At 47.6% G+C, this 16,771-nt stretch overlaps 1 protein-coding gene across 1 annotated transcript in view; it reads left to right on the top strand.

The window, feature by feature from the left end:
- Positions 1-16,771, top strand: part of LOC115468368 (dnaJ homolog subfamily B member 13-like) — a 49,577-nt gene that overhangs the window by 32,030 nt on the left and 776 nt on the right. Inside the window, exon 7 of the mRNA XM_030200015.1 lies at positions 1,754-1,830. Coding sequence (XP_030055875.1) covers positions 1,754-1,830 — 77 coding nt within the window. The remainder of the gene's footprint in view (positions 1-1,753; positions 1,831-16,771) is intronic.

Below are 16,771 nucleotides of genomic sequence, written 5' to 3'. Positions count from 1 at the left end.
TTTTTGAGTCATCGTCGCTGTTTCCTGTGTGTGTTTGGGGGGGGGGGGATTCTCAAGTCTCAGCAGCCAAAGAAAAGGTGCTGCAGTAGTTAAAGAAAAGCACCAGCAGGGATTCCCAGATCCTGCAGGTGAAGATCCCGAGGGGGCTGCTATTTTCAATGCTGAAACCTCTCACTGCCTACAGACCAGGGGCATAGCCAGACTTCGGCGGGAGGGTGGGTCCAGAGGCCGAGGTGAGGGGCACATTTTAGCCCCCCTCCTGGTGCCGCCGACCCCCCCCTCCATTGCTGACCCTGCAGCCGCCGCCACCAACAACAACAACTTTGCTCCCCCACCTGCCACCAACCCTCTCGACCCCCCTCCTGCCACCAACCCACCGTCGCCTACCTTTGCTGGCGGGGGACTGGATTGGAGGAGTGACCTAGTGGTTAGGGTGGTGGACTTTGGTCCTGGGGAACTGAGGAACTGAGTTTGATTCCCACTTCAGGCACAGGCAGCTCCTTGTGACTCTGGGCAAGTCACTTAACCCTCCATTGCCCCATGTAAGCCGCATTGAGCCTGCCGTGAGTGGGAAAGCGCGGGGTACAAATGTAACAAAAAAAAACCCCACCAGCTGAGGTCCTCTTCTTCCTGCAAAAGGCTTCCTTCTGTTTCTGACGTCCTGCACATACAACGTGATCAGCTGTATACAACGTTGTATGTGCAGGATGTCAGAAACAGAAGGAAGCCTTTTGCGGGAAGAAGAGGACCTGGGCTGGCGGGGGTTGGGGTCCCCCGCCAGCAAAGGCAGGCGGGAGGGGGGGTCGAGGGTTGTCAGCAGGGGGTCCAGGGCCAAATCTACAGGGGCCCAGGCCCCCCTGGGTCCACGTAGCTACGCCACTGCTACAGACTGCACTGTTGGCTGCGCAGTGGGCAGTTGACATAGAAAAAAACAGCAAGAGCATGGGGGGGATGAATGAGTGAGGAGGGAGCAAGTCGGGAAGAGACCCTGAAGGGGGAATGAGTGAGTAGGAATGAAAGAGCATGGGGAGAGTGTGAATGAGTGGGGAAGAGGGAGCATGAAGGGTGAGTTAGTGGGGGAGGAGAGAGCATGGGGGGGATGAGAGAGTGAGGAGGAGGAAGAAGTATGGGGGGGGGGGGAGACCATGAAGACAGAATGAGTGAGTGGGAATGAGAGAAAATTTCTACCACGTGTTTTGGACACATGTCAAAAATGGAATTACCGCCTGGTGCATGCGGTAGTTCCACTTTGGTGTGTGTTGGACGCGTGTAGGTGGCTTAGTAAAAGGGTCCCTAAGTGACTTGCCCAAGGGAGCTACAGTGGGAATCAAACCCAGGTTGCTACACAAACCATTAGGCTACTCCTCCACTCGTGTGATTAGATACTTTGCGCTATTTGAAATTATGGCGTTCCTTTCTCACTTTTATTTCTTATTTCAGTATTGTAAACCATTTTGCTGTATCTTTACAAAAGGCACTATATTAAGAAACAAAAATATAATCTGTCCTTAGCGGACTGAAGATTAGGAATTGTTGTTGTCATAAACCTTCCACGTCTCAAGAAATATGCTTCAACGAACCCCAAAGTTATTTGACCTTGGTGCGATGGTTTTATGCAAATTCATTTTAAAATTTGTAATGGCTAACAGATTCATACCTAAAAATGTGCACAGTATACATTTCTAATTCTAAGATCACAAGCTGCTCCTGCACGTGGATGCTGGATTTGTTTGATGTTCTGTTCTATTTTCAGGCTTTAATTGGCTGTACACTAGACATACAAACTCTGGACGAGAGGCTCCTGAATATTCCTATTAACGACATTGTGCAGTAAGTGGTAGACATGGTCTTTGCATGTGTTGAGGCTCATGGGGGGGGGGACTTACAACAGCAGGTGTGATGGGCTTTCACCTCTAGAGCCTGCCATGAACTGGATGGTTGACGGTCCATAGACAATTTGGCAGGGCAGCCTTTGGCGGGGGGGGGGGGGGGACCCCCCCAAAACAAAATTACCCCAAAGAGCAAGAGCTTTTAATTGCCAAGAAAGGGGACTGGAGCTGCTGTGGCCGTACACTGCTCCCAGGGGTTTATAATGCCACAGAGCTGCAGAGAGACCTGGATACTGGAGCCAGGCCTGATTTATGTACACAGGGACCTGTAGTGTTCAAGTGTTCATTTTGAACAGAAGAAGCAAGACCAGTTATTCAGTAAACGAAGGAAGGACCAAATTGACTCTTCCAATCTGCCCTATTGAGATTCTTCCAGTAGTGGTAAATGAGTCTGTAGATTCCCACATGCAGTTGTTCCTTTTTGTCTTTCACCTGAGCTCTCAGCCATTTTTCCACCCTCACCCTCCATGAGTCCCAGTAGGCCCAGACCGTGTTCAGTTACCAGCCTGAAGGACTTCCACTGTTAGACCACTTAAGGCCTTCTCTTACAAGACCCAGATCTCTTTCCTTGGGTGGTAGGAGAGCAGGTTAAGCTTCTGCCTCTTCTTCCCCTCAGAAAGCTGAGCTTTCTAGTAAGTCCAGTTCAGTGATACCTCTGCTCATAGGAGCCAGTTCTATGGGTGCTTGAGCACCCCGAATATTGGGCAAACTCCTTGACTGTGTGGTTTAGCACCTCTAATCATTTTGAAAAGTTGTCTCCTATGCCTCTGCTACCACAGCTCCCTGCAGGATGAGTTCAAAACGGGACCGGTCATGTGACTCCTGCTGGAAGCTGATCACATGACATCCTTGATATGTTACAGCTGGTCTTTGTACCAATGGTTCTCAACTTGCAGGTTAATAGCAAAGTCTTACTAAGTGGAGTTCCTACCTGTTAGTCCCTTCTTTGGTGAATCCTGTTCTGTACAAAAGAACCTACTGGGTCAGACCAAGGGTCCCATTTAGTCCTGTTGCCAATAGAGGACAGTCCCAGTCACAAGTACCTGGAAGAAAATTCCACCAGCTAATGAGAGCGTTCCTACGCTGCTACATGCCCGGCCGCCATCTTGGTCAAATCCAGCATTTAAGAGTGTGACATTTACGTAGGTTGCAAAATCCACCACTTAGACGTGTAAATGCCGTTGTTTACACTTGCTGAGCCATGAGTGATGCTGCTCCTTTTTTGAACATCTTTCTTTGTATAATACATGCTCCTGCTTTACAGCCTGGCACTTCCTGTGCCCATAGGAGACAAATTTTCAAAATTATTGGAGGGTATAAACTCAATGGAAATTACTTCTCCTTGGATACAGTCAAGGATTATTCAATGTTAGGGGTGCTCAAGCACCCACAGTACCCTCAAAGCTGGCTCCTATACCTCCGCCCTGATACCAATTCTACAAAAGGCTCTGTGTTCAGTGAACCTTTTGTAAAATATTCTGCTAATTTTTGATGTCCTTTTTCCTACCTAAATGAAAACAATTGGCCGTTTTATGGACTTTTGCCTCATGTACTCACATGGAGGATAATTTTATGTTTAAATCTTTTTATTAATTGGTGTTCTCAAACAAAATACATTCATGTACTGTAACCATAGCACATCACAATGTAATACAACATGTTAACTTCTGGTAACTATTGCTTTCGACTTGATGTCTGGATATTTCTTTTAACAACCTATTCTACCCCTTCAATCCCCTCCCTCCCTCCCCCCTCCCATCCCTTCTCCTCTTGCCCCCCCTCCCACCCCCCCTCCTCTACTCCTCGATTTAGTGGCTTTCCAAACATAGCAGGGTCGTCCCAAAGTCACATATATTTAGCAATTAAGTAGTCTGCTCCTGGCTGCTGGTTGAAGAGTGTCCCAAAAATTGCTCCAGATGCTTGTCAGGTGTTTACCCTCTACAGTTTCAAAGTCTTGTACTCCACGTCTTTCTAATTTCAACATCTCTATCATTTGTCCCCTCCATTGGGCCAAAGTTGGGCTTGCACTCTCTCTCCAGTTTGTCAGTAGTACTCTTTTCCCCTGCAGCATCGCTCTTTGCAAAAACCCTTTCAAGCCCGGCACTCGGAGACCTACATTTTTAAAGTCTTCAAATAAAAGCAAGGGTTGTGCAGGCACTGTACAGTTCCAATACTTCTCAATGGCTCCTACCACCGCTCTCCAGAAGCTCTGCACCTGCGGACATAGCCAAAACATATGGCTCAAAGTAGCTGGATCTTGACCACATTTCAAGCATGCCCCAGAGGCTCCGAACTTTGCCTTAAATGCTCGATTAGGCGCCACATAAAGTCTCAGTGCAAACCTGTACTGCAGCTCCCAGTCACGAGGGAACGTGGCACTTTTCCGTATGCTAGTCAGGAATCCTGTGAATAGCGTCTCCGTCACTTCCTCTCTGAGGTCTATCGTCCACTTTTTTGCATAGCCTCTGTAATCTATATCCTCCGTCGAGTCTAGGAGGTTTCTGTGAAAGAATCTCAGCGGCACCACACTCTGTGCCCCTAAAGTCAGCGCCGAGCTTATAACCTCCTGCACATCTTCGCATAAGTTCATCCAGCCCAATGAGTGTATATAATGTCTCACTTGGTAATATGCAAGGGGGTCTGCCCTCTGTAGCCCAAACTCTCGCTGCAGCTCAGACAGTTTCTTAAGTTGTCCTTCCTCATCCAGTATCTGATATAGATATTGAATCCCTCGCGAATGCCATTCCGCAAATGTTCTAGAAGAGGTCCCCACCGGAAAATCCGGGTTGTGTTTTAGTGGCAGAAAGGGCGTTGCTGCCGGTGAGAATCCGTGCCGCCGACACAGCCATCTCCATGCTTCCCGTGCTGAGTTGACAAATGGATTTTTCCTGATTTCCAGCTGCGGCCTCCTCCCCGTGGTGTGCAGCAGCCATCCCAGGTGCTCCCTGGGAGACAGCAAGGTCTCTATGTCAGTTGGCGTGAAGTTCTGCGTACCAGCCAGCCAGTCTCTAATGTGCCTTAATATACAGGACACCCCCAAATACCTTACATTCAACAACCCCATTCCCCCATGGGCCCTAGGCTTCTGCAGCACCGTTATTGGCAATCTGGGGCGCCGACCCCTCCACAGGAATTCCTGAATCTGTTGAGACAACCTCCTCTCCTCCCTCCTCCGCATGAATAGTGGCAACATTTGAAATAAGTAAAGCCACTTGGGCGCTATCAACATGTTAAACAGCGCTATACGGCCCATTAACGAAATGGGGTAGGCGCCCCAGAGTTGCAGAAGCCGCCGAGTCTCCATCAGCATTGGAAATACATTTAGTTTATACAATGTTGACAAGTCCCCTGACACCTGGACTCCTAGGTATTTAATATTACCTTCTGCCCACCCCAGTGGGAATTCCCCGTTCCAGCTATCCCTTGTTCCTCCTCCCAATGGCAGCCCCTGCGATTTTGTGAGGTTAAGTTTAAAGCCTGAAAGGTTCCCGTATGTCTGCAGCACCTCTAATAAACAATACAGGGATGAGTGGCCCTCATCTAGCAGCAATAGTAGATCGTCTGCGTATGCAAGAATTTTTGTTGCTACCCCTTGGATTCTTATTCCCTTTATCCCCTCCTCTGCCCGCACCTTGCACAACAACGGTTCCAATGAGAGCACAAATAGCAGAGGGGACAAGGGGCAGCCCTGCCGTGTCCCACACTCTATGTCTAGTTCCCGGGTTCTGACCCCATTAATTATAAGCATTGCCTTTGGTGATGAATATAGCGTTCGTATGGCCTGTAGAAACCAGCCCGTTATTCCTACCCACTGCAAAGTTTCGAACATGAAGGGCCAGAGCACCCTGTCAAAAGCGCGCTCTGCGTCTAGACTAGCTATAAGACCACCCTCCCCCTCCACCGTTGCATGGATCACAGTCGCTAACAGTTTACGCACATTAAGCACTGACTGCCGCCCTCTAACAAAGCCCACCTGGCTATCATGGACCAGCCGGGGCAGCAAGGGAGCCAATCTATCTGCTAGTATTCGTGACAAAATTTTAAGGTCTACGTTAATCAGTGATATCGGCCTATACGATCCAGGGCTCAACAGATCTCTCCCTCCCTTCGGTATTAGGCTGATTAATGCTGTGTTCGCCTGTGGGGGTAAAGTCTCGTGCTCTATCACTTCCATATAATATTCCCACAGCGGTCCTACCAACTGGTTCCCCAATAGTTTATAAAATTCGCCCGAATAGCCATCTGGTCCGGGTGCCGAGTATAGTTTTAATGCCTTAATAGCTTTCTGGATTTCCTTAGCAGTTATCGGCTCGTTTAGCCCTGCTGCCTCCTCCGCAGTGAGTTGTGGTATCTCCGAATTTCTCAGATAGGTTCTTTTTTTTTTTTTTTTAATTTATATGAAGTCTTTATTAGTAAATGGAACATTCTTTCAACAGTACAGCTCATGGTTACATTACAACTTAAAACAACCACAACAGTTTAGCATATGATACATGTTGCCTCCGCTTCAGAGTATGAATGAGGTAATACTGATATCCTTCAGAACTTCAAGTTTTTTATAATGTTTTTATATTATAAAACAAACAAACTTCACTTTATTCCCCCCCTCCCCTTACCTCCCACCCTCTCCCAACCCGGACTGGTTATATGAATCTGTGGTACATTATGTATGAAGGAGAAAGGAGTCCCAAGTCAGGCGCCATCTATTGGTGTGACTGCTCCGCTCTGCAATAAGGCGCTCCATCTCACACACATATCTCAGCTTTCGAATCCACCGACTCAAAGGTGGAGTCGTAGTCTGTTTCCAACATGCTGCTATAACAATTCGAGCTGCACATGTAGCATAGCGCAGCAGTGTTTGTTGGTTAGCTAGGAGGCCTGCTGCTTTAGCGGAGAATAAGTAGATAGTGGGCAACCAAGGGATTTGTACCCCCAACCACAGTTGCAGCCTGCTATGAACCGCTTTCCAAAAAGCCTTTATTTTCTTGCAATGCCACCAAATGTGACCCATGGTTCCCTTCACTCCACATCCTCTCCAACACAACCCAGATAGGGTAGGGTAGATACGCTGCAAGCGCTCTGGTGTCATGTACCACCTAAATAGAACTTTAATGGCATTCTCTTTAAATGGAACATGAGAGGATACCCTCGCCACAGCTTGTTCCATCCTCTCCCATGTCCCCTCCTCTAGTTCAATACCCAAGTCCCTCTGCCAGTTTTTCCTATGGAGTGTGTAACGGGGTGATTGCTGAGTGATAATGTGGTGTATGCGAGATATCAGCCCTGTAGTCGTGCCCGACCCCTCACAAATTTGCTCGTGAGTTGTTTGCTTCCTGCGCAGTACATCCTGCACCGCTTTTGTCTTAAGAAAGTGAGTCAGTTGGAGATATGCATATTTGTCAGACACCAGTGTCGGGAACTGTTGCTGGGCTTCTGCAAAAGTCAGAATAGTTTCCCCATCCATCAGCTGCCCCCATGTTCGCAATCCTCCCTCATACCAACCTGTAAATATACCCCTCTCTGTCCCCGGGATAAATAATGGGTTATATGCTATAGGGGAGAGGCGCGTCAGTAAGCAGCTGCGTTGTGGAAACAGACTGTCCCAATTGTCCATAGTTACGTATATGGAAGGGCATAGCCCATCTTCTAGACACCTAAGGGACCGCGGTAGCCACATTAATGCCCCCAGCGGTCTGTCCCCCAAGGTAAACTGTTCCAAGTCCACCCATTGCCGGTCAGGATAGGACTGAAACCATTCCACAGCAGCTCGCGCCTGAGATGCTCTATAGTACCAGGCTATGTTAGGGACCCCGAGTCCTCCTCTTTTTCTATCCTGATACAGGAAGGCCCTTGCTAGTCTTGGACGTTTGCCAGCCCAGATGAATCGTACAATACGATCTTGTAGAGCAGCAAGAAATTTACGGGGCAACGAGATCGGAAGAGCCTGGAATAAATACAGTAAGCGTGGTAATATATTCAGTTTAACTGCGGCTATTCGGCCCAGCCAGGAAAGCGTAATATCCCCCCATCTCTCCATGTCAGCGGATAGAACTCGGCCCAGTCCCTTGTAATTTGCTGTAAAGAGGTCAGGTAGCCCAACCGTTATGTTCACCCCCAAGTATCGTATGCTCCCACTAGCCCACCTAAAAGCATACGTATCTTTTAAGATTTCGACCTGATCTTCAGGTAGAGTTACATTTAAAGCCTCAGATTTCGACATGTTTACTTTAAAGCCAGAGAGTATCGAATACTGCTCAATGGTTTTCAAGAGCTCAGGGAAAGATGTTAAAGGTCGAGTAATAAACAATAGCACGTCATCTGCAAAAAGGGCGAGTTTGTGTGCCCTCCCCGCTATTGTAATACCAGTGATTCCCGGATTAGATCTGATCCTAGAAGCAAAAGGTTCCATAACCATGGCAAACAACAACGGGGAGAGCGGACATCCCTGTCTAGTGCCTCTATGCAAGTTAAAGAAATCGGAGTATCCTCCGTTTAATCTGATACATGCTTTAGGTGAGGCATAGAAAGCTTGAATCCATCTACAAAATTGGGGGCCTATCCCAAAGGTCTCCATAACCCTATACATGAATGGCCAGTGCACCCTATCAAAGGCCTTTTCAGCGTCTAAACTAAGAAGGCACATTGGCTTATGCAATCTTTTTGCTAAATACATTAAGTCTACCACTCTTCTCGTATTGTCCATTGCTTTTCTGTAGGAGACAAAGCCCACCTGGTCAGGATGGATAATCGCTGGCAACAAGGGGGCTAGTCTATTAGCCAGAACTTTAGCTAAAATTTTGACATCTGCGTTCAGAACAGATATGGGACGGTAAGAACCACAGTCAGTAAGGTCCTTGTCTGGTTTCGGTATCACTGCTATCCAGGCCTCTAGCATGGAACCCGGTAGTGATTCCCCCCGTCCAATTTGGTTAAACAGATCAGCCAGGAGTGGAGACAGTTCTGGGGCAAACCTTTTGTAGAACTCATTAGGGAGCCCATCCAGTCCAGAGGACTTACAAGATGGTAAATGTTGGATAGCTTTGATTATCTCAAGTGGCGTGACCGGCTCGTCCAGCAGGTCTCGCTGCTGGGCTGTTAGGGATGTTAGATCTGTCTCAGCTATGTAGTTTAGAATGGATTCTGCTGGGGGGTTTATTTCACGGGTATATAACTCCCGGTAAAATTCACTAAATTGTTTCCTAATAGCCCCTGATGTATGCAACATGTTTCCCCCCCTCTCCCTGACATGTGTTACAGCCTTTTCTATCTTTTGCCTACGCAGCCTCAAGGCCAGTAGGCGCCCAGCCTTATTGGAGAATTCATAAGAATAGACTTTCGATTTAGATTGAAGCTGGCTCAACTGTTCAGAGTAGATAGAGTTCAGCTGGAGGCGCTGAGCCCGCAACTCCTCCAGCACAGCCTGAGAGCCCTCTACTTTGTGTTGTGCTTCTAACCTCTTGATCTTATCCATGCATTGGGCCACTTGTCTTCTACGAGTCCGCGCTCTTCTACTGGCCAGCTGTAAAAAGTAGCCCCTCGATACTGCCTTCATAGCATCCCATACAATGCTCAGGGGGGGTCCGGACTCCCTATTGATCTCAAGGTATTCTCTCAACATGTTCTTACAACCCTCTACCACCTCACCCTCCTGTAATATTGTGGCATTAAGTGCCCATCTCGTGTCCTTGATCTCCGCCTTAATTGTAGGTAAAGTAACCCAGATTGGAGCATGATCAGATAGCGTTGCACTACCAATTCCCGCCTCTGGCCCCTGTTCAGCTAAGGTCATGTCCAAGAAAATATAGTCAATGCGCGAGTACGATGCGTGCGCCGTGGAGTAATATGTATAGTCCCTCACTTGCGCATTGTTCAAACGCCAGGCATCCAAGGTCCCTAAGGAAGTGGCCAAAGATCCCAACGCCCATGCATCCCGGGAGCTTACTGGCTGCACAGGTCCAGAACGGTCCAGATTCGGATCCATAACTCCATTGAAATCACCCCCCAAAATTATAGAACCCTGGGCGAATGATGCTAATAGATTTTTTTATTTTTGTATAGAAGTCCCTCTGGTGATCATTCGGAGCGTATATACAGGCTAGGGTTATTTCCGTTTGGTCTAATATTACTTGTAAGAACAGATAACGCCCGCCCGGGTCCCTTTTGATCCTTACTATTTGGGCTGCAACTGACTCATGAAATAACACTGCCACCCCCCTTTTTTTGGATCCTTCATTTGAAGAAGCAAAGAAGGATTTAGGATAGCTAGGGTGGGAGAGAAGTCTTTCATGCTTTCGGCGAAGGTGTGTCTCTTGTAGCATGACTACATGAGCCTCTAACTGTCTAAGTTCTTTATATAATCTCTGCCTTTTTTGTGGCATGTTCAGCCCCTTCACATTATAGGATAAGATCTTAAGGTGTGTATTCATATTTAAAATACGAAAGAGAGCAACACAGGCACAGTATAACACCCACCGGATTCACCCCCTCCCTCCTCCTCTTGTAAGATACCAGTCCGAGCCTGCCCTCCCTTACCCTCCCCATAAACCCATGAATCAACTCCCTCTTCCCCCCCCCTTTAAACACCATCCCGGAGACACCTTCTCTCCGAATGGGATGTGAGAAAGTAACCCACTGAATATCAGGCACGCCCACCTTCCCCCCGCCCCCCCCCCAGCAATTGACATACTACCTGCATAACTAAAAGCCTCCTCCTGCCCCTCGTCTGATCTATTCAGCTTCAAACATTGCTTTCTATGTATAGATCGTTTCTCTTCATGTTACGCTTCTCATTAGCCCTCTAATAATACTATATCAATCCCCAACACATTATGCACTTCTCCCAACTAGGGGAGAATCCCCTTCATCCCTTTCCATTAGTGATGCACACAAAAACCCTTCTCGTTCTAAACATAAAACATCAAGTAAGCTTAAATCAGGGAAGTCCGAGAGACTCAGCAAACATAGTCTTTTGGTTACCACAACTGTAGTCAGCTTTCCTCTGATGTCCCCAGAAGTCAGGAACTTAAGCGACAAGCCTCCTCGAAGCCGTCCCAGTAACACTCAGGTTCCCTCTGCTATCACTTTCCTCTGCGAGTTACTACGCTTATTTGACGCGGGGACCCTCTGCCACTTCTGTAATTTTGCTTTCGTTGCGGGTGCCAGTTCCCCTGAAGGCGCCTTTGTGCTCACCAGTTCCTCCGCGTGCAAGATCGCCCAGGCTTCAAGTAGGGAGCTCACCCTGTGTCTAGATCCTTTGATAGTAAAGTTCAGAGAAAAGGGGAAGCCCCATCTGTATACAATCCGCTCCTTGATTAGAATATCCAGAGCCGGCTTCAGGAGACGTCGCTGCTGCAGTGTGAACTGGGAAAGGTCTTGATATACCGTAATCTTGGCGCCATTAAACTCCAAGTCCTGTTTCTTCCGAGCCCAGGCAAGAATTTGTTCTTTTACGTCATATTTATGAAATCGGACAATAATGTCTCGGGTTCTGTTTTCTTGACGAGGGCCCAGGGCTCTATGAGCTCTATCCAGCTCAATGGAATCTGCTGTTGTCTCAGTTCCCCTCAAGGTTGAGCATATAGTTTGCACGATCTGTGGGACATCCTCCGTTTCTCCACTCTCTGGGATTCCACGAAATCTGAGATTGTTTCTTCGACCTCGATTTTCCAGGTCGTCCAGTTTATAAGTCAGGTCTTTTGTTTTTTGATCAAGATCCTGAATTTGCGCCTCATGGGCAGTTAAGGATTCCGTGTGCTCTTCCAGCCGAAGCTCTGTTTCCTCAACCCGGCCCCCCAGTTCACGGAGATCTGCGCTAAGCACATCCATTTTGCCCAATATTTCTTCTTTCGATTTTTTAATGTCCTCCTGGATGCCAGACAAGATCTGTCTGAGTTCGCCTGAAACGCCCTTTTTAGTAGAGGGCCTCCGTGTTTCCACCAGTGATAAAGCCGAGTCGGAATCAGAAGGCGAGGCCTGCGCCACTGCCTCGTGGCGTTTTGGCGTTTTGCTCGGTCCACCGCTCGTCGACTTTTCCAAGTCTTTGTTCCGTGTTGAGTTCGATTTGCTCATTCTGTTCAACGATGTTTGCCTGCCAGAAGCGTTGTGAGGTGGCGAAAATAGCAAATAGGTCCTGTTTTTAGCTTTTTATTGCTGTGGGGAGCGGGAGCTCAGAAGCTAGGCGGCCATTGCCAGTGGTGACGTCACTTCCTCTCTCAGATAGGTTCTTATTGCCTCTAAGTTCCCTTCCCCCCCTTGATATAGTGCTGCAAAATGACTCCAGAGTGTCTCAGCTATTTCTTCGGCTCTTGTCTTCACCTGCCCCGCACTGTCTTTAATTGCCACAATGAAGTGAGACCCACGGGCTCCCTTCACCATCCTTGCTAAGCGCCCCCCTGCTATATCTCCATACTTATACATCTTGTATTTCCTATATATTAGGGAACGGGTCATTCGCTCATGTAACAACTCATTCAAAGCTACTCGTGCGACCATCAGCACTTCATAATTCCCTGTGGTGGGTGATTTTATATGTCGCCGCTTTGCCTCTCTGAACTGGTGCTCTCTGTCTATGATACCTTTTGCAATGTGGCGGTTGCGCTGACTGACATATGCAATGATGTGTCCCCGTATGACTGCCTTTGCAGCTGCCCAGAAGAGCACTGGGTCATCTGTGTGCTGCGCATTGAATGTGCAGTAGTCCTCCCACTTTGCAAGCAAGTACTTCTTAAAGTCTGCCGAGTGGTAAAGGTAAGCTGGGAACCTCCAGTTCCCCTGTGCTCTGTAGTATGGCTGCGCTTCAAAATCCACCCATATCATTGCGTGGTCTGAGAGACCCTCCGGCCCTATTTTTGCCCCTTGCACTTGGCTAAAGAGTTCCCGCGAGAGGAGGATATAATCTAATCTAGAGTGGGTCCTATGGGCCCTAGAGATGTGTGTGTAGTCCTTCTCTTCCAGATTCATCAGCCGCCACGCATCTACCAGTCCCGCTAGTCTGCAGAAGGACTCCAGCAATGAGGGGCCAGATGGAGCCCCTTTGTGTCTAGGCCCAGAGCGATCCATTTCCCAGTCAAAAACCTGATTCATGTCTCCTGCCACTATTATGGGCAATTCTGGATACTGTTGACACTTAGCCAACAGCTGAGAGTAAAAAGCCTTATTGGATCCTGTAGGTGCATAAACTGCTATCAAGAGCCGATCCCTGCCTTGTAGCTTGAGTTTGACCCCCACATATTTCCCTTCTGTGTCTTTAAACAGCGGTGTAACTTGGCAAGCTAGGGCCTTGTGAATTAAAATAGCCACCCCTCCCTTTCTACCTTTTGCTGGGGAGCAGTGTACTTCTCCCACCCATTGCCTTCTCAGTTTTTCACTTTCCTCTTGTGAGTCTGGTCTCCTGAATACAAGCTATTTGGGCCCCATGGCGTTTCAGAGCATCTAGAATCTTAGTTCTCTTTACTGGGGACGTGACCCCGCAAACATTCCAGGAGACCACCCTTACCTCTCCTCTCTGCTTCTTAGCCAGGAGCAAAACTTTGTTTACCTGTCAGTTCTCTCATTATGCTGCTCCAGGGGCGCCCAGCCTCCCCCCCAGAGCTTTGCTGTTCCCAGCTATCCAGCTCCCTTAATTTATTTTCTGCGTATTGACCCTGACTTCCCTGCCTCGAGTTCTCTACATGTGAAGTGCCATGTGGTTCCAAAATTCTGCCCCCTACTCCCTCCCGTCTACCCCCCCTCCCCCCTCCCCTCCTTGTCCTTCCCCGTGCAACTGTAGTTCTGGGTCCATATTCCTACAGACCTAGAGTCACTTCAATGCTAGTGGCCCCCCCACCTCTGTAGCTTTTCCAAAATACCCAGGTTTCCACCCCTTACTGTTATGGGATGTTTCCAACCCTCATTACACTGAAAAATAACAATTTCACAGTTTCTTTGTCATACCTATACACAGGAACTTCACTTAGCGTTGTTACTGGCATGGACATTGTTCATATTATTCTCTATCTCATTTATAAACGCTGAGGCCCCTGCCACTTCCTCGAAAGACCTCCATCGTCCCTCGTGCTTAATCTTGAGGATGGCTGGGTAAATCAGCATGAATTGAATGCGGGCCTCATGTAGTCTCTTGCACAGCGGGGTGAAGTTTCTCCTCCTTCCCTGCAGCTGTGCCGAGTAATCCTGAAATATTCTGTGTGTCCTTCATATTGAGTAGAGTCCCTCTTCATCCGGTATCCCTGCAAGATTTCCACTTTGTGCAAATAATTATGTACTTTCAGGATAATTGCTCTCGGCGCCTGTCTCCCTTCTTGCTTTCTGCCCACGCGATGGATCCGCTCCAGGCATAGCGGACCCGCGTGGTCCGAGAGCGCGAACTCTTCTTTTAGCCATTTTTCTATTTTGGTGCACAGTACGCCATCCCCCACTGATTCAGGGACGCCAATGATCCGGAGGTTTGCTCTCCTTGACCTATTCTCTAGGTCATCTAAGGCCGACGCCATATTTTCAATCTTCCCCAACGCTCGCTCCAGTTTTTGAGCTGCCGGTACCCCTGCATCCTCCAGCGCCGAGACCCTTCGCTCCAGCTCCGTTGCTCTTTGCACTGTTTCGCCCAGCAGCGTTTCCATATTTGCTAGCCGCCCTTCCAGCCGCTCCCATCTCGGCTCCATTGCCTTCTCCACCGCCGCGGTGAGTTGCGATAGCTGTTCCAGTGAGAACACGGGGGTTTCCGGCGCTTGTTTTGTTTCTGCCGCGCTTTCCGCGCTTCGGGCCTTCTCCTTTTCCTTTTCCTGCCCTCTACTCGCCATTGCTTTCCCTGATGTTTCTATAAATTTGTCCATCTGCTATGCGCTACTTTCGTTGAGTGCTCTTTTGGTTCCCGTCCTGTATTTATTTAGTTTGAGGCTTCAACGGTGGATTAAGAGGTGCTGGGGCCTAAGAGAGCCTGAGAACATGTCTCACTCCCTCTACAGCATCACGTGACTCCCGAGGATAATTTTATAATAAACAACAAGTTGAGGGTCAGATGGGGTAAATAGTAATAACAAACACCAAAAGGCCTCTTATAAACTTTAGGTTGCAACTAAAAGCCTGTACAGTGCAAGCTGGTACCTGTTAGGTAGGTATGTTCAGGGGAGGATTCTACAAAATCCTGAGGGAAGTAGAACGTAAACGTGAATCAATTTTTTACTAGTATTAAGACAAGGGGATAGTCATTGAAATGACATGGTAATACTTAAAAAAAAAATAAGAGGAAATAGTTTTTTCACTCAATGAATAGTTACACTCTGGAACTCGTTACCAGAGGATGTGGTATACAGTTAGTATATCTGGGTTTAAAAAAGGTTGGACAAGTTCCTGGAGGAAAAGTCCATAAATTGCTGTTAAGATAGACATGGAGAAGGTCACTACTTATCCCTGGAATCAGTATCATGGAATCTCTCTACTCTTTGGGGTTCCGGAATCTTGTTATTGTTTGGGGTTCCAGAATCTTCTTCTTGTTTGGAATTCCAGAATCTTGCTACTATTTGGGTTTCTGCCAGGTACTTGTGACCTTGTTTGGCCACTGTTGGAAGCAGGATACTGGGTTAGATGGACCTTTGGTCTGACCCATATTCTTATGAGTTTGGGTGCAGCATGAACAGAGTCACAATTTACACACAAATTTACCCGTGAATATTCAGGCCTGCTCCTGAGCAGGTGCAAATAGCAGTGCTCATAATCTAGGCTCTATTTCAGCTGCGGTAAAAGGGGGCCTCAGCGTGCGTCAAAAACACACGCTGATGCTAGCGCAGGCCCCCTTTTACCTCAGCATAGTGAAAGGACCTCTAAGCTGCCTTGAGCATCATCCCCTGGATTCTATATATGGTGTCCAGATTTGGAGGCGCTTCCGAAATGCACACTAAACTTAATTGGCTAATGAGCTATTAACAGGCAATAATTGGATGCTAACAACTAATTGTCAACATTAATTGGCATCAATTAGGATTTGCCACACATCTGGCTGTGTGCTATTCTATAATGCTGAGTGCCTAAATCCCATAGCATGCAACTCAAAAGAGGACGTGGGAGGGGGCATAGGTGGGTCAGATTTTGTGCACAGTGTTATAGAATAATGGGCCTCTTCACCCAACTTGGGTGCCGGGATTTACACCAGGTTTCAACAGGCGCAAGTCTAACAGCTAGAATTGGACTTGGGAATCGCCGCTAAGCCCTGTTCTATAAAAGATGCACGCCCTTTGTAGAATATCGCTTACCGCTGGATTCTATCTATCGCGCCTAGCGTTCCGTGCCAAAATCCAAGTGTATTCTATAACAACATGCGTAAATTGGCTTAAGCCAATCAGCGTTTTTAACAGTACTTAACAAGCAATATCAACTAATTGTATTCTATATACCATGCCTAAATCTAGTGCCACTTATATAATACACTTAGGGGGAAATTTATTCCACGCCGATTTTTAAGGAGCCATATATAGAATCTGGCCCTAAGTGTCAATCTTTTCCAGTGCCTATTTTTGAGCGCTATTTATAAAATCCCCCCCTGCTAACAAAAATCTAAATTACTATTATTGAGAGGAGTGGCCTAGACCCAGAGAAATCAGGGTTCAGTTCCACCCCAGTCCCTACCAGAACTCTTTATGACCTTGGGCAAATCACTTTCTCTCCCATTGCCTCAGGTACTCACAGAGGTCGGTAGTTGTAACCTCTTTGGGGGGAGTTATTGTGCCAGTATATTAATAATGCTGTAAGCCATCACTAACATTATTTGGAAAGGCATGCTAAAGTACGTGTGAAAGATGATACCTGTGACGTGGAAGGATGAGAGAGAGAGGGTACCTGGAATGAGGGGTATATTCATTTAAAAATGCATTGATTTATTTTCTTGAGCTTGA

The sequence above is a fragment of the Microcaecilia unicolor genome, chromosome 4 (assembly GCF_901765095.1).
Source record: "Microcaecilia unicolor chromosome 4, aMicUni1.1, whole genome shotgun sequence".
Classification (NCBI taxonomy): domain Eukaryota; kingdom Metazoa; phylum Chordata; class Amphibia; order Gymnophiona; family Siphonopidae; genus Microcaecilia; species Microcaecilia unicolor.
This window is presented reverse-complemented; position numbering and strand designations above follow the sequence as displayed.